Raw genomic sequence first — 24,771 nt, forward strand, 5'->3', positions numbered from 1 at the left:
TTCCAGAACAGGATTACCGTACCACTCTGGCGCGGATCTTACTCTGGTTGATCTACGAGGTTCAGTAGTATCTTGTTCTGAAGTTTCATGATCATTATCATTAGCTTCCTCACTAATTGGTGTAGGTGTCGCAGAAACATGTTTCTGTGATGTACTACTTTCCAATAAGGGAGAATGTACAATTACCTTATCAAGTTTTCTACTTTCCTCCCACTCACTTCTTTCGAGAGAACCTCCTTCTCTAGAAAGGATCCATTCTTAGCAACGAATGTCTTGCCTTCGGATCTGTGATAGAAGGTGTACCCAACTGTCTCCTTTGGGTATCCTATGAAGACATATTTCTCCGATTTGAGTTTGAGCTTATCGAGATGAAACTTTTTCACATAAGCATCACAACTCCAAACTTTAACAAACGACAGCTTAGGTTTCTTGCCAAACCATAGTTCACACGGTGTCGTCTCAATGGATTTAGATGGTGCCCTATTTAACGTGAATGCAGCTGTCTCTAATGCATAACCCCAAAACGATAGTGGTAGATCGGTAAGAGACATCATAGATCCCACTATATCTAATAAAGTACGGTTATGACGTTCGGACACACCGTTACACTATGGTGTTCTAGGTGGCATGAGTAGTGAAACTATTTCACATTGTTTTAATTGAAGGCCAAACTCGTAACTCAAATATTTTACCTCTGCGATCATATCGTAGAAACTTTTATTTTCTTGTCATGATGATTTTCCACTTCACTCTGAAATTCTTTGAACTGTTCAAATGTTTCAGACTTATGTTTCATCAAGTAGATATCCCCATATCTGCTCAAATCATCTGTGAAGGTTAGAAAATAATGATACCTGCTGCAATCCTTAATATTCATCGGACCACATACATCAGTATGTATGATTTCCAACAAATCTGTTGCTTGCTTCATTGTTCCGGAGAACGGCGTTTTTAGTCATCTTGCCCATAAGGCATGGTTCGCAAGCATCAAGTGATTCATAATCAAGTGATTCCAAAAGCCCATCAGCATGGAGTTTCTTCATGCGCTTTACACCAATATGACTTAAACGGCAGTGCCACAAATAAGTTGCACTATCATTATTAACTTTGCATCTTTTGGTTTCAATATTATGAATATGTGTATCACTACGATCGAGATCCAACGAACTTGTTTCATTGGGTGTATGACCATCGAAGGTTTTATTCATGTAAACAGAACAACAATTATTCTCTGACTTTAATGAATAACCGTATTGCAATAAACATGATCAAATCATATTCATGCTCAACGCAAAAACCAAATAACACTTATTTAGGTTCAACACTAATCCCGAAAGTATAGGGGAGTGTGCGATGATGATCATATCAATCTTGGAACTACTTCCAACACACATTGTCACTTCACCCTTAACTAGTATCTGTTTATTCTGCAACTCCCGTTTCGAGTTACTAATCTTAGCAACTGAACTAGTATCAAATACTGAGGGGTTGCCATAAACACTAGTAAAGTACACATCAATAATCATGTATATCAAATATACTTATGTTCACTTTGCCATCCTTCTTATCCGCCAATCACTTGGGGTAGTTCCGCTTCCAGTGATCAGTCCCTTTGCAGTAGAAGCACTCAGTCTCAGGCTTAGGTCCAGACTTGGGCTTCTTCACTTGAGCAGCAACTTGCTTGCCGTTCTTCTTGAAGTTCCCCTTCTTCCCTCTGCCCTTTTCTTGAAACTAGTGGTCTTGTCAACCATCAACACTTGATGTTTTTCTTGATTTCTACCTTCGTTGATTTCAGCATCACGAAGAGCTTCGGAGTTGTTTCCGTTATTCCTTGCATATTATAGTTCATCACGAAGTTCTACTAACTTGGTGATGGTGACTAGAGAATTCTGTCAATCACTATCTTATCTGGAAGATTAACTCCCACTTGATTCAAGCGATTGTAGTACCCAGACAATCTGAGCACATGCTCACTAGTTGAGCGATTCCCCTCCATCTTTTAGCTATAGAACTTGTTGGAGACTTCATATCTCTCAACTCGGGTATTTGCTTGAAATATTAACTTCAACTCCTGGAGCATCTCATATGGTCCATGACGTTCAAAACATATTTGAAGTCCCGATTCTAAGCCATTAAGCATGGTGCACTAAACTATCAAGTAGTCTTCATATTGAGCTAGCCAAACATTCATAACGTCTGCATCTGCTACTGCAATAGGTCTGTCACCTAGCGGTGTATCAAGGACATAATTCTTCTGTGCAGCAATGAGGATAAACCTCAGATCACGGATCTAATCCACATCATTGCTACTAACATCTTTCAACACAATTTTCTCTAGGAACATATCAAAATAAACACAGGGAAGCAACAACGCGAGCTATTGATCTACAACATGATTTGCAAAATACTACCAGGACTAAGTTCATGATAAATTTAAGTTCAATTAATCAAATTACTTAAAGAACTCCCACTTAGATAGACATCCCTCTAATCCTCTAAGTGATCACGTGATCCAAATCAACTAAACCATAACCGATCATCACGTGAAATGGAGTAGTTTTCAATGGTGAACATCGCTATGTTGATCATATCTACTATATGATTCACGCTCGATCTTTCGATCTCAGTGTTCCGAGGCCATATCTGCATATGCTAGGCTCGTCAAGTTTAACCTGAGTATTCTGCGTGTGCAAAACTGGCTTGCACCCGTTGTAGATGGACGTAGAGCTTATCACACCCGATCATCACGTGGTGTCTGGGCACGACGAACTTTGGCAACGGTGCATACTTAGGGAGAACACTTTTATCTTAATAATTTAGTGAGAGATCATCTTATAATGCTACCGTCAATCAAAGCAAGATAAGATGCATAAAAGATAAACATCACATGCAATCAATATAAGTGATATGATATGGCCATCATCATCTTGTGCCTGTGATCTCCATCTCCGAGGCACCATCATGATCACCATCGTCACCGGCGCGACACCTTGATCTCCATCGTAGCATCATTGTCGTCTCGCCAATCTTATGCTTCCACGACTATCGCTGCCGCTTAGTGATAAAGTAAAGCATTACAACGCGATTGCATTGCATACAATAAAGTGACAACCATATGGCTCCTGCCAGTTGCCGATAACTCGGTTACAAAACATGACCATCTCATACAGTAAAATTTAGCATCATGTCTTGACCATATCACATCACAATATGCCCTGCAAAAACAAGTTAGACGTCCTCTACTTTGTTGTTGCAAGTTTTACGTGGCTGCTACGGGCTTAAGCAAGAACCAATCTTACCTACGCATCAAAACCACAACGATAGTTTGTCAAGTTGTTGTTGTTTTAACCTTCACAAGGACCGGGCGTAGCCACACTCGGTTCTACTAAAGTTGGAGAAACTGTCACCCGCAAGCCACATATGTGCAAAGCACGTCGGGAGAACCGGTCTCGCGTAAGCGTACGCGTAATGTCGTTCCGGGCCGCTTCGTCCAACAATACCGCCGAACCAAAGTATGACATGCTGGTAAGCAGTATGACTTATATCGCCCACAACTCACTTGTGTTCTACTCGTGCATATAACATCAACATATAAAACCTAGGCTCGGATGCCACTGGTGCGAAACGTAGTAATTTCAAAAAATTTCCTACGCACACACAAGATCATGGTGATGCATAGCAACGAGATGGGAGAGTGTTGTCTACGTACCCTCGTAGACCGAAGCGGAAGCATTGATGCAACATAGAGGAAGTAGTCGTACGTCTTCCCGGTCCAACCGATCCAAGCACCGTTACTCCGATACCTCCGAGTTCTTGGCACACGTTCAGCTCGATGACGCTCCCCGGACTCTGATCCAGCAAAGTGTCGGGGAAGAGTTCCGTCAGCACGACGGCGTGGTGACGATCTTGATGTACTATTGTCGCAGGGCTTCGCCTAAGCACCGCTACAATATTATCGAGGACTATGGTGGAAGGGGGCACCGCACACGGCTAAGAATATGATCACGTGGATCAACTTGTGTCTCTAGGGGGTGCCCCTGCCTCCGTATATAAAGGTTCAAAGGGGGGGTGCGGCCGGCCTAGAGGTGGCGTGCCAGGAGGAGTCCTACTCCCTCCGGGAGTAGGATTCCCCCCCCCCCTTCCTAGTTGGAATAGGATTCGCGGAGGGGGAAAAGAGGAAGAGGGGCCGGCCCCCTCTCCTTGTCCTATTCGGACCAAGGGAGGGGAGGGGCGCGTGGCCCATCTCTGGTTGTCTCCTCTCTTTTCCACTAAGGCCCACTAAGGCCCATATATCTCCCGGGGGGTTCCGGTAACCTCCCGGTACTCCGGTAAAATCCCGATTTCACCCGGAACACTTCCGATATCCAAATATAGGCTTCCAATATATCAATCTTTATGTCTCGACCATTTCGAGACTCCTCGTCATGTCCGTGATCACATCCGGGACTCCGAACAACCTTCGGTACATCAAAACGTATAAACTCCTAATGTAACTGTCATCGAAACCTTAAGCGTGCGGACCCTATGGTTCGAGAACAATGTAGACATGACCGAGACACGTCTCCGGTCAATAACCAATAGCGGGACCTGGATGCCCATATCGGCTCCTACATATTCTACGAAGATCTTTATCGGTCAGACCGCATAACAACATACGTTGTTCCCTTTGTCATCGGTATGTTACTTGCCCGAGATTCGATCGTCGGTATCCAATACCTAGTTCAATCTCGTTACCAGAAAGTCTCTTTACTCATTCCGTAATACATCATCCCGCAACTAACTCATTAGTTGCAATGCTTGCAAGGCTTAAGTGATGTGTATTACCGAGAGGGCCCAGAGATACCTCTCCGACGATCGGAGTGACAAATCCTAATCTCGAAATACGTCAACCCAACATGTACCTTTGGAGACACCTGTAGAGCACCTTTATAATCACCCAGTTACGTTGTGACATTTGGTAGCACACAAAGTGTTCCTCCGGTACACGGGAGTTACATAATCTCATAGTCATAGGAACATGTATAAGTCATGAAGAAAGCAATAGCAACATACTAAACGATCGGGTGCTAAGCTAATGGCATGGGTCATGTCAATCAGATCATTCAACTAATGATGTGATCCCGTTAATCAAATAACAACTCTTTGTCCATGGTTAGGAAATATAACCATCTTTGATTAGCGAGCTAGTCAAGTAGAGGCATACTAGTGACACTCTGTTTGTCTATGTATTCACACGTGTATTATGTTTTCGGTTAATACAATTCTAGCATGAATAATAAACATTTATCATGATATAAGGAAATAAATAATAACTTTATTATTGCCTCTAGGGCATATTTCCTTCAGTCACCTCATTCAAATCTTTCAATTGTTCCGGTGCAACATCTCTTCTACAATCCTTTCCAACGGTGTTTCTTTTCAGATCCGCTGCTGAAGTCGGACATGGTGGAGGGGAGGACACAAGCAATGAAAATAGTGCGGTTGAGAAGAGTGTGGCTTTGACTAGGATTTTTTTCTAGGGTGAGGTATTTGCGGGGACAGCAAGGATGGGCCAATGTGGGCCGGATCCGATGTGATGGTTGTGTCCGAGCATGTCCAGACCGCCCTATATCCACCTCACATACTTACAGGCTGGATTTGGGAGGTGTCGGATAGACCAGTGAGAGGTCCGAGGTTGCATTTTCATGACCGGGCAATTCGACCAATACTGCGATGCATAAGGTTGATTTGAGGGATCAAGCCGTAGATGCTCAAAATCTTGCAAACGCTTATGAAGCCAGCGAGACCTAGAGGACAGCTGCTTGGTACAGGGCCTCGGAAAGGTGTGCATGCATGGTTTCCAGGTCTGAATACAACATCTGAAAGTGCCAAGGTGCACAAGAAATGCTGCACCTTCAGGCTATGCCCTTCGCTAGACTCAGCTAGTGATCCATGCTTCCGAGAGTGCAGGGTATGGGGCAGCAGAAGAAGAAAGCGAGGCACTTCTTGATTCTTGCGCTATGCACATCAGTATAAATACGGGGGAACACCGCCCCCAACCAACGGCCCAACCGCCTTCCCAACCAATTCTTCTTCAAACTCCCGCCACCCCCAACGGCCCCTCCCATGGCCTCGTCCTCCTCCTCCTCCTCCATGCCCTCCACCGCCGCCTTCTCCTCGCGGCAATGGTAAGGAATCTTGACATAGGTGTTTTGAATTACCCCTCTTCCCCTTTAAATTTTTCTTTAGGATCACGCGGTTAGATTTTGTTAGTTGTCCATCCTCTTTTCAATCCGGCGCATTTCTCTTCAAGCTGATTTGAACCTCATTGTCCTTTGGGAGATCAATCCTCAGTTCTTTCAATCGACGTTGTTTTCCCCATCCGAAGTTGTCCTTGTTTTTTCCCACCCGCCCACCCCTTTTCTTCTCGGAGCCGGAGTCCGAAATCGAGTATCCAACCTACTCGTTTGAAGCCTTTGCATTCTCTCCTCAATTATTTCAACCGGTGTCTTCTCTTCAAGTTATTTATCGGTTTCCTGTTCCAAGTTGCCTGTGTTTTCCCCCCTCCCACCCCTTTTCTTCCCGGAGTCTGAGCCTCTATTCGAGCAGTTATTTCATTCATGCGAAGCCTCTTCAGTCTTTCCCCAAATGGTGAATTCTCGCATAGTTAATCATTGTTCGTCTCTTTTCCTTTTCTGGTGGATCCAATTCAAGCTTTTCGTTGTCGATTATATTCTTTTCATCAACTCAAGTGCTTCCTTTGCTCATTTGCCTCTCGCCATTTAATCCTTCCGGAGTGTTGAAGACATCTCAGAAGATTCTTGTTTGCATTCTATTATTTCGAGGTTGTCACCTCATTCAAATCTTTCAGTTGTTCCGGTGCAACATCTCTTCTACAATCCTTTCCAACTGTGTTTCTTTTCAGATCCGCTGCTGAAGTCGGACATGGTGGAGGGGAGGACACGAGCAATGGAAATAGTGCGGTTGAGAAGAGTGTGGCTTTGACTATGATTTTTTCTAGGGTGAGGTATTTGCGGGGACATGAAGGATGGGCCAATGTGGGCCGGATCCGATGTGATGGTTGAGTCCGAGCATGTCCAGACCGCCCTATATCCACCTCACATACTTACAGGCTGGATTTGGGAGGTGTCGGATAGACCAGTGAGAGGTCCGAGGTTGCATTTTCATGACCGGGCAATTCGACCGATACTGTGATGCATAAGGTTGAGTTGAGGGATCAAGCCGTAGATGCTCTAAATCTTGCAAAGGCTTGTGAAGCCAGCGAGACCCAGAGGGCAGCTGCTTGGTACAGGGCCTCGGCAAGGTGTGCATGCATGGTTTCCAGTTCTGAATACAACATCTGAAAGTGCCAAGGTGCACAAGAAATGCTGCACCTTCAGGCTATGCCCTTCGCTAGACTCAGCCAGCGATCCATGCTTCCGAGAGTGCAGGGTACGGGGCAGCAGAAGAAGAAAGCGAGGCACTTCTTGATTCTTATGCTATGCGCAGCAGTATAAATACGGGGGAACACCGCCCCCAACCAACGGCCCAACCACTCCCCGACCAATTCTTCTTCAAACTCCCGCCACCCCCAACGGCCCCTCCCATGGCCTCGTCCTCCTCCTCCTCCTCCTCCTCCTCCATGCCCTCCACCGCCGCCTCCTCCTCGCAGCCCCCAGCCGACGCAGCGCTCGCGCCGAGCCTCGACTACGACACGGCCTTTCCGGTTCTGGGGAGTTTGCCACCGCGTCCTCCCAGGGGCGGGAGAGCTGCGCCGCCGCCGCGTCCTCCGAGGAGGAGCGAGGACCGTCGGAGAGGAGGGAAGACGCCCAGCTACACGTTAGACAGGGACACCGTCGGCATGTCGCCCGGTTCGCTCTACGGGCGCGCGGGCGATGCCGCAGCGGAGACGACTGCGGCCACGGCCGAGGCGGCGCCGGCGATGACCTCTTCGGCGCCTGCCACGTCGACCTCGGCGGGGACGATCTCCGCGCGTCCACCGACCTGCGCCGCCCCGGGGACCTTCGCCGCAGCGAAGGCGGTTCTCTCAGGTGCGATCAGTCCCCTCCCGGCCGAGTTCTCCTGTTGATTTCTTGTTCTTGCTTTCTTGCAAACTAATCGGAGGAATTCGTTCAGGGCTTCCCGCCCTGTTGCCTGCTGTGCAGGTGTTCGGCGACTACCGCTTCGGGTACACGATGGGCGACCTCTTCCAGGACCTCGAGAAGCTCCAGCTCGGGTCGCCGAACGTCAACGAGCCGATGCATCCGCCGCCGCTCCAGTTTCAGGTCCAGCCGCCGCTCCGATCCCAGCGGCTTCAGCCCCCGCTACTTCAACGCGCCGATGGCTCAGGTTCAGCTCCAGGGGCCTCCGCCCCAGTTCGCGCCGCCACGCTTCGGCGGGCAGCAGCCTCAGGTCCCAGCTCGCCCGCTACACGCCATGGAAGTTCCACGGCTACCCGTTGGCGTCGAGCCCTCCGGTGTTCATACGGGTTCAGTTCGAGCATCAGCAGGGATCTTTCACGGGTTTCGTCAGGGTACAGGGCAGGTACACTACGATTTTGCACAGGAATTTGTCATGAACTGCAACTGGTGGTGTTCACATTTTGGTGTAGATGCTATTAGCTGCATTGCAATGATCTCTTGGGTTATATTTTTGTGCTAATCTGCTTGTGCTTGATACAGTTTACTGAAACGGTTTTAGTCCAAGAAACAGTTAACTGAAACTGTTGTAGTCTGAAAAAACAGTTAACTGAAACTCTTGTAGTCTGAAAAAACAGTTTTCTGACACTCTTGTGGTCTAAAACTGACAGGTGTTGGGGATTGTCTGCAACTGTTGTAATCTTGTTGATAAGTAGATTAAGATCTGTTATTGGGGGAATAAATCATTATGGAACTTAAAACTCCAAATCATTTGATTCATCTCCATTTGGCCTTAACATAGAAGATGGTGATATCCGTTTGAATTAGCGGAAAATGCCAACGAAGGCCGAGCTCCAGTGAGCTCGTTTTCAAATTTTATTTTTTCAGAGCACAAAAAATTTCAAATTTATTTTGCGAACACACATGCACATGTATACTACGTATATGCAAAATTTCACAGCATTATACGTTTACATGTGGCGTACAGAAAAAAAGACAAATACGCATTTTTAAATGGGCCTTTTATTTTTGTTATTGGGCCGGAATTTTGTTATTTTTGTGCAGCCTACAAATCACAACATTTTTCGACGAAATTTAACACGTTCTTGCAGAATAAGTATATGTTTCCATGGAATTTTTTTCAGAATTTTTTAAAACTTTTAAATACGCTTTTTGATTTTTTTTGAAAATACCGAGCTCACTGGAGCTCGGCCTCCAAAAATCCGCACCCTTTGAATTAGCCCATTTTACATGCGCCGAATAACACTGCAAACAAAATTCTGGTTCCAACAATAATAAATTAAATGAACCTTATTTGTCCACATGAGCTGTATTCAGGTTTTGTACATGATCTGTAATCTTTGATCTTGTTTTTTTATTCTACAAAATTCTGAGATTTAGATTGTTCACCTGCCTCCTGCTGATCTTCTTTGGCCAGAATGTATTCTGGTCTTGAATCTATTATGCACAATGTACAGATGTTGGCGTAGATACTATTTTACTGCATGAAAATATGTACTAGAATCTTTCTTTAGTTGAGTGCTAATCCAATCGTTCTTGGAAAAAGGATATTATAGAAGAGTAAAAGTAGTTCATTTAGGATTTGGTAGTTGCCTGAAACAGTTGCAGTCTTATAGAAGAGTAAAAGTAGTTTGATTTGCCATGTGGATTTGTTCAGTCCTTGATTCAGATAATTCAGTTCCATTCTGAAACATTTGCCTATAGATAAATAGGAAAATCAAGTTCAGTCATCTCATTTCACCTTTGCAGATAATATACTTTATTTTCTAACCTCTGAATTAATTCCTCAAAAAAAGAACTCTGAATATAATTCAGGTAGTATCTTACAATAGCGCATAAAACTTAGTTCCTTGCACATTATATTGTTTCAAGATTTTTCCTTCTTGATCTTGTTATTGATCATGTCTGCTGCCTAACTCGCTCATAATTTCTGCTAATTCAGCCTAGGATGTGAGCTGCAACACCCGGATGTCGACGCAGAGTAAATGAAGATCAGAGTGGGAGTTCTTCACAAGTTCAGCATACGATGACAGCAGAACTGGACGCCTACTTTTACCTATAGAACATACAGATATAGGTTTAGAAAAATGCAATCAGCAGCTCGTGTGTTTCTTCTGCTAGCTAAACTCGCTTCGTTCCGTCGACAGAACAGGTCTTTTGGCCTCACCGTCCTATGATGCAGGACTGCTGAAATTGTTGACGCTGGAAGTAGTCGCTCTTCTGACATTCATCTCTCTGATGTGATTCGTTGATGAAATTTTTCACCGTGGGGATTTTTACAATGAGTGGATGATCATGCAGTTTTCTTTATACCATTATTTAGCATAACTGGAAAATGCAGTGGTTTTATGATAGAATTGTAAGAAGCTTCAGAAATATCAACAGAACAGGGCGGCAAATCAATTTGATTGTTCTGCTTTTCTTTATGAGCATGCATGTATACTTGTGAAATTTGGATAGATTTGAATGGTTTGGCCAAAACCATCATGTGGATACTTGTAAGTACTCCCTCTATAAACTGATCTTTTAGATCACTACTTTAGTGATCTCAGGGTCTCATATTAGTTTACAGGCAAGTTTTTGCAATTCCTGTCAAGAACAGACACATCATAATGATGCTGATTTGCACCAGCTACTGAGAATGTTTCAGAATCACAGATGGCTTGCTGCTGACAATCTATGTTGTCTGTCTACTTTGCCTTTTCTGTCTATTGAAATCAATATGACTCCTCAATCAGGAATCGTATGTAAGAACATCATAGGTCCTATGCTCACAAGTTTCCGTAGATGCAATAGCAGTTTAATGATAATCATAACTGCACGCATTATACGAGGCCAAGCAGGAGCAGTATATTGTGTACTCGTAAATCATTCAGGTTCAGAGGCTAGATAAATTCAAGTAACCAAACTACAGATATGATACGATGTATGGAACATCAGATGTTCCAGTGGTAGCTGCATCGTTGAAAAATCCTCAACTTCTCAGTGAGATGGACTGTACAGCTACATTGCACGCCTACAATCAAACATCAGGAGGGCACGCGTGCAGGCGACTTAGGGCCAGTTCTTTTGGTGGCTTCCAGAATAAGCTGCAATAAGCTGCCCCCTACCTAGCTTATTCTAGAAGCTGAACCAAACTTATTTTTTTTGAAGCCTGGTAGTTAAGACTTGACTAGTAGGCTTTTAAAAAGAAAATTTTGGTTGGGCTTCTAAAATAAGCTGGGTAGGGGGCAGCTTATTCTGGAAGCCCAAAAAAGCTAGCAAAAGAACTGGCCCTTAGTGTTTTTGCACCAGCGAGCACCCAGAGACATAGGAGAATATTTCGGTGTGAGTAATACATAAATTGTGCAAGTCTATAGATTCCAATGATAGACAAGTTCTCCGTTTCAAAAAGAAATTATAGACAAGTTTAGCAACCATACAAGCAGTGCAAACGATATAAGATTTATTATGTTAGACAAGTATAGTACCCATACAGGTAGTGAAAATGAAATAAGATTTGTTACAGCAATGCAATCTCATTGTGGTTAGCATTACAAAGTAATGTTTAGACAACGTTTGAGTGAGGAGAAATTTACAGCCTCAAATAGTGGCAATGCAGCACTTTATATCCTTGTGCTATCACATAATCTGCGCAAAAGACAAGAGATAGGGAGCATGCCGTGCACTTTATATCAGTGTGCTAGTGCTATCATAAACTCTGCACAAACTGCATGCTAAATATTGTATCCTCGTACGTTTTTGTCATACGCCTCCCAAAAAAGGGAACCGGGTTCTACTATTGGCATAACGAAACAAGGTTTTTACACACTGAAAAAGAAAAGAAAAAACGCATCCCAAAAGACTCATGAACCTCACACGAAAGTGACGCAGGGTTGCAAGAGCAAACTCCAAGGAAAGTGGACAGCAATCCACACCAGGACATAGACACAAAAGAGAAGATAAGATTTGGGGGACAAGCTAGCCCCAGACTGATTTGTTCAGAACGAAAAACATACAGGACAGATAACCTGGATGGAAACACCACAATCAAGCAGTAACAAGACTTTTTGTTATTACTGCCGCTCAATATCCATCAGCTCATTTTGTTCATCTTCACTCTCATCTTCTTCACTGATGCTCAGTAAGCCACCAGTCGAGGACACACTAGCAGCTTCATGGGTCCTGAACTCCTGATAGCTGAATTCTGGATCGCCGCCTCCCCTTCCAGAAGATTTGGCTTTCACCATCCTTCTGTAAACCTGCCCAGTGACATAGAAAAACATAAAAATAATAAATCAGCTCAGCAGGAGCCAACGGTAATTTCTTCTCAAAATAAGCTCTGTTTCGAGTTTTCCAGATAACCCAACAAAAGGCAGCAATTGTAAATTAATGCCTAAGGGAATTTTATCAGCGACCCAAGTAATGTATTGTGTGAAGCATCTGAGGTCTATCATATAGACCCATAGTATTGCAGATAGAGCTCCACATGTATGATGCAGCCAAACAGGCAAAGAAGAGATGATGAATAGATTCGTTCTCCTCACAAAAGCTACAAATATAATCCCCAACCCAGTTTATTCTTCTCATACTGTCTTTTGTGGCAATCACATTGTGCCAAATCAGCCATAGTATATCTTAATTTTTAGAGGGATATTGGCTTTCCACATTGCATCCTCCTACTGATACATAATCTGCAATTAAACACATGTACTATATGAGTTATGCAAGTGCTACTTTATCAAGACTTGGAATCAAGCCATTGTTGTGCAACAAAAAAAACAAAAACTGTGGACCAAAATTGCAGAAGGTGGAATTAATGGCAGATTATCACAACTACTCCCTCCTTCTCATAATATAAGAGCGTTTTTGACACTATACTACTGTAAAAAATGCTCTTATATTATGGGACGGACACACATAATCTAAGGACCAAACGTCTGAAGAAACTTTACCGGAATCTTCAAGCACGGGCTTGCCTTGTTGTCTGCCAATGAAGAAGGCCATGCCATGATATAGGGATGAGATGGGCTTGTGTATGTACCATCAAAGAGCTTGGTTAGCTTTGCTGTTTCCAGGCAGAGGGATAGGAGGGACTCGGCTTGCCCAGAATACTTAGTAGACAGGTACACATAGCCATCGATAATCGCATCAACCTGCACCGTGGAATCATCCTCTGTGGCATCAACAAATAGACTCAGTGCAAAAATACCTTCCAGCATCCACTTCTCAACACCGTGCTCATCAGCTCTCCAAACGCAAACAACGAGCATTCCTGTCTTTCCATCGTTGTCATCTGCGCCAGCCATACAGAGCTCCCCATCCTTGGTCTGACCAAGCATAAATTGCACAGTCTCTATCTCTTCAAAGAATGGCGGCAAATCCACTCTCGAGAATTGCAGTGTCGCAGTGTTGAGAATGAGTGCATAGGCTTGACTCGTGTGTTTCCAGTAGACGAATCCTTTCACCTGCGTACCAGGGTAAAAGGTGATGACCTTTTGACCATCTTCCTCGGGCTGCAGCGGCGGCGGGGTCTCCACCCACGGCAAAATCTGCCACTCGCTGCTGGTGGCCGGGGAGAAGACGGCGAGGCGCGCCGGCACTTGCCACGACATGTTCCGGTGTTGGACACAGACCATACGGAGCACTCCCTGGTCCTCTTCGGAGAAAAAATAGTACTCAGGCAAGCCGTGGAAGAGGATCTTGTCGGCGGGCGGCTGGGGGAAGAGATGCAGCGCCTGCGTGAGGGGGTTGTAGGCCGCGATCTGGTCCGTGGTTTGGTTGAGGAGGACGGCGTAGCCACCGTAGCAGGTCTCGAAGTGCCACCCGCGGGAGGAACCGCCGTTCTCCGGGAGACGGGTGAGGAAGAAATCGGCGCCGCGGACGGCGGCGGCGAGGTCCGGGTCGGAGCGGCCGCGGGAGGGGACGAAGGGGTGGCTGGCGATGCGGCTGGGGCAGATGAAGAAGCCGAGGATCTGGGGCGGGTGGAGCGCCAGGAAGCGGCGGCGGAAGGCGGGGGACGACCGGACGGCGCCGAGGAAGGTGCGGCAGGCGAGGGCGGCGCGGACGAGGCTCGGGAGGGACGGAAGCATGAGGAAGATCTCGCGGAGGAGGTCGTCGCCGATACCGGTGATGGTGGTGGGTGCCGACGGTAGCGGGCGCTTCGCCGGCGGCGCTAGCCCTAGTTCTGAGGCCATGGCTGTCGAGCTCGAGAGGAAATGGCGACCGAAAATTGGATCTTTTGCCCCACTTAGATAATTTACCCCCTGAGAGACTGCCGGGTGGGGCCGGCGGCGCCACTGGTCATTGAGACAACCCTAAAACAAATCATCTAATCCCTTATCAAGTAGGGCAAATCATCTAATCTCGAGCCCACATGCAGACACCAAAATTCTTAAAAAGCTAAAAAAATCATACCATATATGAATTCGTCATTCATGGTTGCTTTGAGATTCATGCTATTTTTTAAAAAATATTTTCTTTCATTGCTCCTTCCTCTTCCCTGCTCGGGTGAGGAGAGAGCAATTCTATCCACCTCAAAAAAAAAAACAATTCTACCATTTTTGGATCAATCATTCATGGTTGCTTTGTGATTTGGGCTATTTTTAAATAATATTTTTCAGAACCTGTCTTGTTTTAAACGATTACATTTGGTTTCTTCTCATTTCAAAGTGTATTTTAATGTTTCACTAGACCGTGATGACCTGCTTTGCCGCACCCGTTCATTTCAGTGATAGAATTACGTCAATTTGCATGATCCAGTCTATATAGTCATAATGTATACATAGGTTAATTTTGCATGAACTGGCCCTATAGCTGATTTAAACATGTTTGCATATATATGTTTGTAAATATTTAGCTTGCTGCTCCCAAAACCATTTCAGATAACAGTAATTGATTGGGGTGGAATGTAGCTTCACATGTTAAAACCATTTTGCAAGGAACATCCAAGTGTTGTTTCCTCCTTTCTCATTGTGATATGTTGTCAGTATCGAAGTGGCAAAGAGTTGTATGGCCACTAGGCATCTGGTCATGCCACTTATCACACAACTTGTTTAGTTCACTGATCTACTCTCAGCAGAATTCTCATCCAGAGTACACCCCATCCCCCTCATATGCTTGATCTAAAAGTATCCTGGCCATGCATGGTCATCGTACTGATAAGAATGAAAAGCATGCTAACTCATTTGGGCATGACACACATTCTTCGTACCAACTGCTTCATCTAAAACACAAGAATTTTTCTTAGGGGTCCTAAGTGAAGAAACTATATGTGCGACTTGCAAGTACCTTGAGCAAATGAAACTGAACCTATGCTTAAATGAAGGAATGAGACAAAAAAAAGTGAGAATTGAGAGGTGATCATGAGGATATAAGAGATGATCTCCAAGTTTCAAATATAGATGTCTATTGCATGAATTTTTCATAAGCCATGTATCCGTCAAACCAAAATTAGAGTTACTGTGATACCCATGCATCATCTGCAAATAGTTGAACATTTGTGAGCAGATAAGTTTGAATTGTGCATGATGGAAGAAAAAACTGAATGAACTCACTGTTAGGAAGTGTTAATATTGGTCTAGAAATCGTTATTAGGCTATGTTTCCGTTCCTTCAATGATAAGTCTTGTGTAATATATGTATGCCCTTTGGGCCTTGCAATACAATTAAGTTGCACCATAAAATGGTATTAGAGCCTAAGGCCTCAAGTTCGGACTTTTGGTTGCATTGACTAGTGCACGAGGCTTAACATGGTATCATACTCTAATATCTTGAGTTCAAGTCCTAACTTTTGCAATTTAACCAAATTTTATTGTTGCGCCCATTTGTGTCCATGTATAACCCTCTTGAGCCATACCTCTGAGTCTACTCATGAGTTGACTTCCCGCGTCACACATAAGAGGGAGTGTTGAAGTGTATATGCGGATTGCCTAATCCTTTTCATCAGTTTAGACTTTTGGTTGCGTTAGATAGTGCATGAAGCTCAACATGGTATCAAAGCTCGTGCCCTGAAGATGGTCAACGGATCGTCGGCCCGTGTCCTCGAGGTTGCTAGAAGCAAAGAAAATCCATTGGAAGTGATCGATGAGAAGTCACAAAACAAGCACAAGGGGCGTGCGGATCGTGATAGACCAAAAAAACCGATCAGGAGAGAGGATGAGTTGAGGCGTCCGGGGACAACCTAAAAATAGGCTCTAATATCATGTTAATCTTTATGCACTAGGCAACGCAATCCACATACACACTTTCAACACTCACAACTGCCACCATCTCCCAAATACAAAAAATTGGCAGATTAACTGACATCTCCTTGATATTACCTACACAAAGTACACACCAACTCCACCATAACTCGGTGGTCTCAATCTATTCTGACCCTCTAGTCCTATTGTTTAATTAATGGGTTTTTATCATTTTTGCCACTAGTTATGTCCCACTACTCAGTTTTGCCATTAAAAGTTACAACTACTCAAAAATGCCATCGATCCGTGAGATGTTTGCTAAAAAATGCCATCGTTCCGTTAGATGTTTCCTCAAAATGCCATTAGACATCGTTATTTTCACATCAAACTCATTGACCATGTTATATGACAAAAATAATCCTAGACCCACATGTCAGTTCTCTCTATCTCACAATGATAAGTGTGGCCCCACTTGCCAGGAGTAACCAAGCGAATAATTTTATAGAAAAATAAAAACGTCGTTAGGATCAAGTGGGCCCCACACTTTATTGTAGTAAGATAGAAGAAGAGCTGACATGCTGGTTCATAGGTATTTATGTCATTATAACATGGCAAAAGAGATTTGAGATCACAATAATGGTGCCAAGTGGCATTTTTGAACATGTGTCTAACAAAGCGATGGCATTTTTGAGCAGTTGAAATTTCTAGTGGCAAAACTGAGTAGTGGGACACAACCGATGGCATAAATGATTAAAACCCATTAATTAATTAGGAAAGACCAATTTAACTTCATTCTTTGCATCCCAAGAAGATAAGTCCTTGTTGAGATTTGTACCTAGTTGTAACCCTCATAACCTAACATGTATAGAAACAAAAGCAAACAAAATTAGGGGATCTTAAGCAATCACAAATATAAGCAAGTTGTGAGAGAGAGAGAGAGAGAGAGAGAGAGTTGTGGTTGCGAGATGTGGGAGGGTATTGATGGAGTGGAGAAGCTGGGAAAGAATGCCTACCTTCAACTTGATCTCTTTCATACTAGATTATTCCAATCACCTCCCTTGTTGATGATCTCCTCTCCACCGTCAACGGCAACGCCGTCACGTGTGGCTTCTCATGTTGTAGCAAGTGCAGGCGGAAACCTAAGCATCATCATTGGCGAGGGCTGGGGGGAGGAGGCTTCCATCATGGCGACCATCAGGGGAAAGGACATGCCATCAATAGGGAAAACAAGAAGGGCGTCAGAGGCCACGATGCTGGGCTCATACAATTACCCTAGTCCACAAATATGTTGGCTCAGTTCATAGGAAATTGCCGAAGTTGTTTTGCGAAGTAGTGGCCCAGTTTACGGTTGGTAGTTGTCTCATGGTAAAAATGGGGCAGGAGTCGATGATAGAGGTGATCCAGGTCGTGCATGTCTGAATCGGACGGGTGGGAGTGCCTAATCGCCGTGGAGAGGCATAGCTCGCTTAGTTGTTTATGAGCAAACTCGGTCCAAAACAAGTGCATTCTTTCTTAGTGGAAACACAATGAAACAAGACAATTTGTGGCAAACCAAAAAAGAAACATGAATCCCAAAAGCAACCACAGACGATGGATTCATATACGAGCATGCACAAGAGATAAACCACTCCCCTCAGTTGAGCCTTTCCCTACCTTAACAACAGAGATGGGTTATTCATGGTGTGCATGTTCTGAACAATAGAGAAAAGCAACATATGTAATAAAATTAAGGTAATTAGGTCTAGTTTGGATTTGTGTCCTCGTGCTATCTTGCCTGGTGTAAAGACATACCTCCGCCTCGGCACTAGCGCTACCGAATGCGTCACCATAGTAGGCTGACCTAGTGAAGTAGTTTTTGTAAAGGTTCTGAGGATTGGTTCATGGAACTTTTCATCGGGTTTAGGAAGGTTTCATGTGTTTTTTTCCTTTTGCCTTTATTTTATGATTTTCATTGATTTTTCTTTTTCTTTTTGATATTTTATCTGTTCTTCTTCTAATACATGTCGATTTTTAATACAATTATAAATTCTTTGTACAGACGCTGCACATCTATTTGATATACGATGAACTATCTAAAATTGTTTAAAAATATTTTTAGAAAGTCACTAACATGTTATTGAAAATGTCACAAACTTATTTTTTAAATGTGTGAACATTTTTTTAATATGACAAATAAATTTAATGCTAAAAAATACTCCCTCCGTCCCCAAAATATAAGATCAGTTTTGACACTACATTTTGTGTCAAAAATGATCTTACATTTTAGGACGGAGGGAGTATGTTTTTAGTTACTCAAAACAAATTACATTGTATAAACATCTTTTAAAATGTCATGAATTTTTTTTTGAACACGTGAACATATCTTACATTGTATTTTTTTTAAATGTCACGAACATATCTTTTGAAAAAGCGTGAACATTTTTTGAATGTGATGTGCCATTTCCCCTTCTTGTAGATTGTATTGATGTGTTGAACCTTATTCCAGAGCTGGATCCCAGCCTGGATGTGCAAAAATTGTGGTTTCCACAACTTCCACTGATGTAAGCGAAAGGGATCACTAGAAAAGTTCCCAGCCGGTCTGCTATTGGAAGACCATGTGGTGTGATATGGGCCTCGTGCCTGAATCAATAGGTACAAAAAGTTGTCTTAACCACATTTTGGCAGTTTGCTAGTACTCCCTCTGTAAACTTCTATAAGAGCGTTTAGATCACTAAAGTAGTGATCTAAACACTCTTATATTAGTTTACGGAGGGAGTACATTACAAAGTAATACCAGCCAGATTGTTGGAAAACAGTTTCATCCTTAGCACCAAACTGATCAATCAATCCAGTGGCATCAGCAGTATGTATCTTTGCCAACACTAGAAAGAAATTCTTTCAAAGAATGCACAAGTATACCAGCCAACAACTCAAACAACACCACAAGTTTCTCTCCCTATCAAAGAAGAACGCACAAGTGTATATGCTATGCCTACCCCAACTTCATCACTGCATGTACATATCTGGAGGATGATATGCCTACCACTAATCTCATTCATAGGCAGCAGCCCAACTCAACTTTAATCCAGCGGAATCTATTCACTTCAACTCTGATCAGCAGAATCTTCTCTTTGGGAAGCCTGATGACTTGAACTCTGATCAGCAGGATGTTTTCTCTGGGAAGTCTGTTGATTTGAACCCTGATCAGCAGCATGTTCTCTCTGGGAAGCTTGATGACTTGAACTCTCAGCAGAAGGAGCGCATGGGTAGATGATTTCGTAGTGATTTGCCGAGTACAGCAGGGTCACTCTCGGACGGGGAACTCCAGGAACAGTGTAGATATCTGGATCATATCCTCCTCGGACTCGCTCCACTCTGAGGGGTACCTCAAGCGCTCTGGCCAAGGCCACCATCATAACATGATGCGTGAACCGGCGAGCTGGAGTGACGCGCCAAAAGCACCACTGTACGTACAAAAACAATAACAGGATAGGTAGATTGAGTGTCATGTATCCAACAATGGATGCATTGGAAATCAGCACAACGGTAATGTAAGGGAAGAATATGCATCACTGACATCTTCCAGATTGTAATTTCCTCTGAGCCCGGGTATAAGCGGTTCATACACCTCCCTGTGCGAGCACATCTGGATAGCTACTACTAATCTGAGGAAAATGAAAACTAACCAAGAAAATGTGTCAGAAATATGAATTGTGATGGACAAAAGGAAATATGAATTCAAGGGTGTTTCTCTCACTGTCTAGTGTCGTATCATCCTTGTTGAAGAACTTGAGAAGTTTCTCTTTACGGCGGCTAAAAATGGCACATATTATGTCAGTGAGATGGAATGCATTCGGCCACAATACTATGATGGAATTGCAGAAAACCAAGCAAGTCAAAAACCTGCTAGTTGATTCTCTGCCATGTTTCCGTCTCATTATTTTCTTGATCAGATTCTTAAATGCCTGAAAGAACCAGCGACTCAATAATTCGCAGTTGATAATCATATATCATAGGTTACAATGATACATACAGAATACTGATCAATGGCAAGATATAAAAGAACACACCTAAGATAACTCGCCTGAGAAGCTTTAGTTGTTAAGCATATACTATAGCTAGTAACAAACAGTGAGGTGGCTATACAATAATAACCAGTAGGTGAGCATTGTTGCAGTGCTCAAACAAGCATAAAATTATGTTACTTCCTTATTATATTGACGTTCCTTTGCAAGTAAATTTTCTTAAGGCCGTTGCTACAATCGGGTCGTTAACTTTACAATAAACTTCAAATTTGAGTTTCTGCCAACAGTGCATAAAACTGTGATGGCATACCACTACTGTTAAGCAATGTGAATCTCCTGCAAATGACAAACAAAGTGTTGTACTGTAACCTGAATAGAATCATCATCCCTTGCAAGCATGTTTATCCAAGAAAGAACATTACCCTCAAAAAAAGAAAAGGAAAGAACCAAAGTATGGAGAAGGCGAGAACTTACTTTGCTGCTCCTGCGAAAGTCAGAGTTCCATCGAAGATTTGCATGTTGCATGGACATTCTTTCAACAACACGAAGGAGACGTTGTTCCTCATGTGTGTCCTGCCTATCAATAACTTGCTCCTGTTGTACATTCATGAAAACAGAGAAAGTTAATAAATAACTAAACCTACATCCTATGATAATGAAAAGAGGGGAGGACAATTACAAGGTACGAAAATAGGAAGCTCCTGTAGAAACACTCCCCATCTCCAATCACCGATCTATATTCTGAATAGGCATCAAGATGGTTCGCCTCGTCAGAAGCAAGCCTATGATGCCTTCTGACTTCAGTGATGGGATGTGTCTGCAACGAACGCACAAATATGAGAATTCAAATTACGCTGAGTTGAACATGGAAACAACATATCTAAAAATGTGATGGAAATTTTGTTTTCATTCAAATCTTCAGGTTTCCATGTTCGCTGGAAATGTTTGAAACCGCTAGTATATAATCCCATCATTGATACTGATTGGTTGTTGTTCAGTAAGAAAACGAGAAGATGTCTATTAACACATGATAAACTCAAGAACAGTACAAGTACGATTCAGGTCCCATCAGATTATCACAACCAAGAGTTAATATACAATTTAGTATTTATAAATTGAACATGATCGTTCTGAACCACTAATCACAGTATCTTGTGATATAGGGCTTTGATCCTGATTTTTCTTGCACTTCCATTTTGAACATTACATCAGGCAAAATGGAGACAAACCTGGTGGTTCACATGTTCCGAACATATTTCCCTTCCTTCTCTATGAAAAATCTATTTGACAGGAAATGAAGAAAACGAAGTTAAAGACCATACATCCTGCCAGTCTTGCAATTGTACAGAATCAACAAGATCGAGTATTTAAAAACAAAGACATAAGGGAATGAAAAATAATGGAATTAATAAACAAGCAGTCAATTTTTTTCCCTTTTCCCTGTCAAAAGGAAAAATAATACTGTATAGCAAGACCACAAAACATGTGCATCCAAAGCTTCTTTATTTTTGGCAACTATTTACATGAATTATATTCTGGGGCTTCTGAACCAGTTCCAGGTACCAATCGACATAATGGCGAAACTTCTCGACCAAATCCTAAAGTGGTCGCCGATTTTGCATGTGAATGGCAACCGATTTACAGGAATTATGTCCAATTATGCAGTCTTGAACTAATGTCTAGATTAAAGTTTCTGATAACAGCATCTGTTTGCAAAGGAAGCTCATACATTTGACTTCAGGCTCTGTTGCCAAAATATTGCAGTAGGACATGACCTCATGATTTCCCCACATTTACAGACAACAGTTTCAACAAGATAGCCATTTGCTTCAAAATACAATTGCAAATTGTGGAAAGATCCACGAGCACCAAGGGCATTTGTACTTCTGCCAACATTTTCCCAAGATTCCTCCCCTACGCTAGGATGCCACATGACGCTCTAACCAAGATTTCATGCCTTGATTACACTAACAGGTCCAAGAATTTAACATGAACAAACAGAAACCAAAGAAAACCAAAAAATCCCAGTTCTATTTTCTATGCACAAAAAATCCCAGTTCATACCACCCGAGAATCACAACTTCACAAGTGAGAAGAGCGGACAAGATTCAGGCCATACCTTGTTCATGATCCGAGTCCAGTTTATACCTAGTTTGTCTTGCTTGGGTTTCACCTTTACCACAACCTTTACTTGTGATAGTTTCTCCTGCACCACAGAATTAGCATCAGGATCACATATTTGTGTTATTCATATGAATCGAGTTTTGAGGCTTCGGAGCCAGTTTCAGCCTTTCAGGCAACAGATGACAAAAGGCAAAAGCATAGAGCCATGTAATCCCGAACAAACATTCACTATAACAGATGATTAACTTCCCCTATAACACCATTCATCTACACTGGAAACTGGTACATTTTGACATCAAGATTTCTTGCCCAAGACATGATCCTCATATCTCCCCACATTTTTCACTTGCAGCAAAAGTGCAAAACATGCTATCATACCAAACCAAATAGAAGAATCAATTAGCACAAGCCTGGACGCCTAAATCTTGAACAGTTGTGAGTAATCACAACAAGATCCTTGCCTACCTCTAAATCTCATAACGCATCACAAGAAGAACTCGAGTAATAATCAGGAAATGCCTAATCGCCCAACTGTCCCCAACATTTCGCCGAGATTCCATTTCAACTGCTAAATCATCCCTGACCTCAAGATTTTAACAGACTACAGCAAGCAATTCCGACCAGATTCATGCCATTCATGCCCATACCTGTTCCTTCTGGTACATCGCCTCTTCCGCGCGCAACGAGTTGTACTGCTCAACAGGAAACCAAGAAACGCTCAAGAACGCACTCCAAGAACTCCAAGAAACAACAAGAGCACGTCGCAGAGGCCGTTACCTGCTGTTCCCGTCGCCTGTTGTCCTCGTCGACGGCCGCCTGCACTCTCGCCAGCCGCTGGAGCAACGACTGCGCAACCAGCTTGGGGTCGACCGACGGCGCCGCCTCCTCGGGCTCTTCCCGTAGCCCGATCGCCCCGTCGATGGCCGCCTGCTGTCGCACCAGCCGATCGATCATCCCGTGGTCGAACGGATGCGGCGCCGCGTTGGGCTCCTCCCTCGTGGCCGCCACCAAGGGGTCGCTCCACGTAGCCGGCGCCCTGCCGCCGCGGGCTCTGAGTTCCGCGGCGGTGCTCGACTCGGTGACCCCGTCTCCGAAGGCCCCGGCCCTGAATGCCGCGCCGTAGTCGATGGAGGAGTCGGAGGAGCTGCTGCTGCTGCCCGCGGGGCTCGGAGGAGGAGGAATGCCCCAGGGCGGCAGCGGGGGCACCGGATCCTTGCCCTTCTGTCGGTCGAACACCGTGGCGGGGCTCGGAGGAGGAGGGATGACCCAGGACGGCAGCAGGGGCACCGGATCCTTGCCCTTCCGGGGGTCGAACACCGTCGCGCGGGTCGACCCATCGGCGCCGCCTCCGGCCTGCTCGAGGTGGAGGGGCGTCGTGCGGGGAGGTGGAGGTGGCGGCGCCGCAGCGCTCGGGGAGGAGCCCCCGTGGGCCGGTTCGTCGACGCGGTCCTCCTCGACCGGTTCTGCTGCTCCTGCTGAACCGGGTGGCTCCATCGCGGCGGGAGGACTCGCGTGGCAATTCCGCTATCTCGCGGGGGGCCTGGAGAAGAAACTTGTGGAGGGTGCCGGATGGAAAATGAGAGAAGCTTTGACGGCTATTTATTTGGAAAACCCTGATGGCGGTTTGGCCCTTGGGAGTTTTATTTTCTTCAAACAACTACATGTTGAACCACAAAAAAGGAAAACTCCATGTTGAACCACATTAGTACAAGGTAGGCACCACACAGGTCCATTTGCAGATACTGCCCGCATGAAATATATATTTATTTACAAGAAATGCATTCGACGACACGTGCTCAATCCATGACCAAAGGGCGGGATACGTTGCCGAAAGCAGTAACGGAGCCGCCAAGGATGCACATGGTGAATAAAGTATCATCTTGGCAAACTCAGACCAAATGCGAACAATCCTTGGAAGACAACAAACGATGAGACAACGACTCAATGGCACTATGATCCCCATCTTTCCACCCGAGCCAAGTACCCCAGAAAGGGCCTCCAAAATCGAAAGAATAAGAGGCTAACAGAAGAAGAGCAATGGATCCAACACTAGAGAGTAGAGTAGCCTCATAGTCGTGCATGGATTTTTTTAAAGGAAGATCATCATTAGGGTGAGACAAGAGAAGTGCCAAGAACATGACCTGATCACGTGAACCTCCATCAAACTAGTCTGAATCTATATGCAATTGACCTGATGCAAAAACAATCGATTAGAAGCACATGATATCTAATGTTCTGCCAGTGCACAAGTCTAGTTGAAGCTTGAATCAGGAAGTGTCGTTTCCCAATTTAATATCGATTCCTCAAGGTATAAGAAGAGTGTTGCTATTGTTGTTTCAACAAC

The 24,771-nt window shown here is 44.0% G+C and overlaps 3 protein-coding genes across 4 annotated transcripts; 1 reads left to right on the forward strand and 2 right to left on the reverse strand.

Moving 5' to 3' along the window:
- The first annotated feature begins 7,585 nt into the window (after positions 1–7,585).
- On the forward strand, positions 7,586–8,668 carry LOC123129381 (atherin). The gene is made up of 3 exons (XM_044549571.1): positions 7,586–8,030; positions 8,116–8,523; positions 8,661–8,668. Exons 1-3 carry the CDS (start codon positions 7,586–7,588, stop codon positions 8,666–8,668), a joined length of 861 nt encoding a protein of 286 aa, XP_044405506.1.
- Positions 8,669–11,661: 2,993 nt separating this feature from the next.
- On the reverse strand, positions 11,662–14,337 carry LOC123130162 (uncharacterized). The gene is made up of 2 exons (XM_044550109.1): positions 13,073–14,337; positions 11,662–12,379 (listed from the first exon to the last, which is right to left on the reverse strand). Exons 1-2 carry the CDS (start codon positions 14,312–14,314, stop codon positions 12,194–12,196), a joined length of 1,428 nt encoding a protein of 475 aa, XP_044406044.1. The 5' UTR covers positions 14,315–14,337; the 3' UTR covers positions 11,662–12,193.
- Positions 14,338–19,135: 4,798 nt separating this feature from the next.
- Positions 19,136–24,008, reverse strand: LOC123130163 (uncharacterized). 2 transcript variants are annotated; one of them, XM_044550112.1, is made up of 10 exons: positions 23,205–24,008; positions 23,075–23,119; positions 22,423–22,509; positions 21,533–21,583; positions 20,983–21,120; positions 20,778–20,897; positions 20,182–20,243; positions 20,036–20,091; positions 19,856–19,959; positions 19,136–19,742 (listed from the first exon to the last, which is right to left on the reverse strand). In XM_044550112.1, the coding sequence occupies exons 1-10, from the start codon at positions 23,919–23,921 to the stop codon at positions 19,383–19,385; spliced, it is 1,740 nt and encodes a 579-aa protein (XP_044406047.1). In that variant the 5' UTR covers positions 23,922–24,008; the 3' UTR covers positions 19,136–19,382. The 2 variants fall into 2 exon arrangements, with proteins under 2 accessions (XP_044406047.1, XP_044406046.1); XM_044550111.1 differs by having other exon boundaries at positions 20,036–20,243.
- Between the last annotated feature and the right edge of the window lie 763 nt (positions 24,009–24,771).

This window comes from Triticum aestivum, chromosome 6A (assembly GCF_018294505.1).
Source record: "Triticum aestivum cultivar Chinese Spring chromosome 6A, IWGSC CS RefSeq v2.1, whole genome shotgun sequence".
Taxonomy (NCBI): domain Eukaryota; kingdom Viridiplantae; phylum Streptophyta; class Magnoliopsida; order Poales; family Poaceae; genus Triticum; species Triticum aestivum.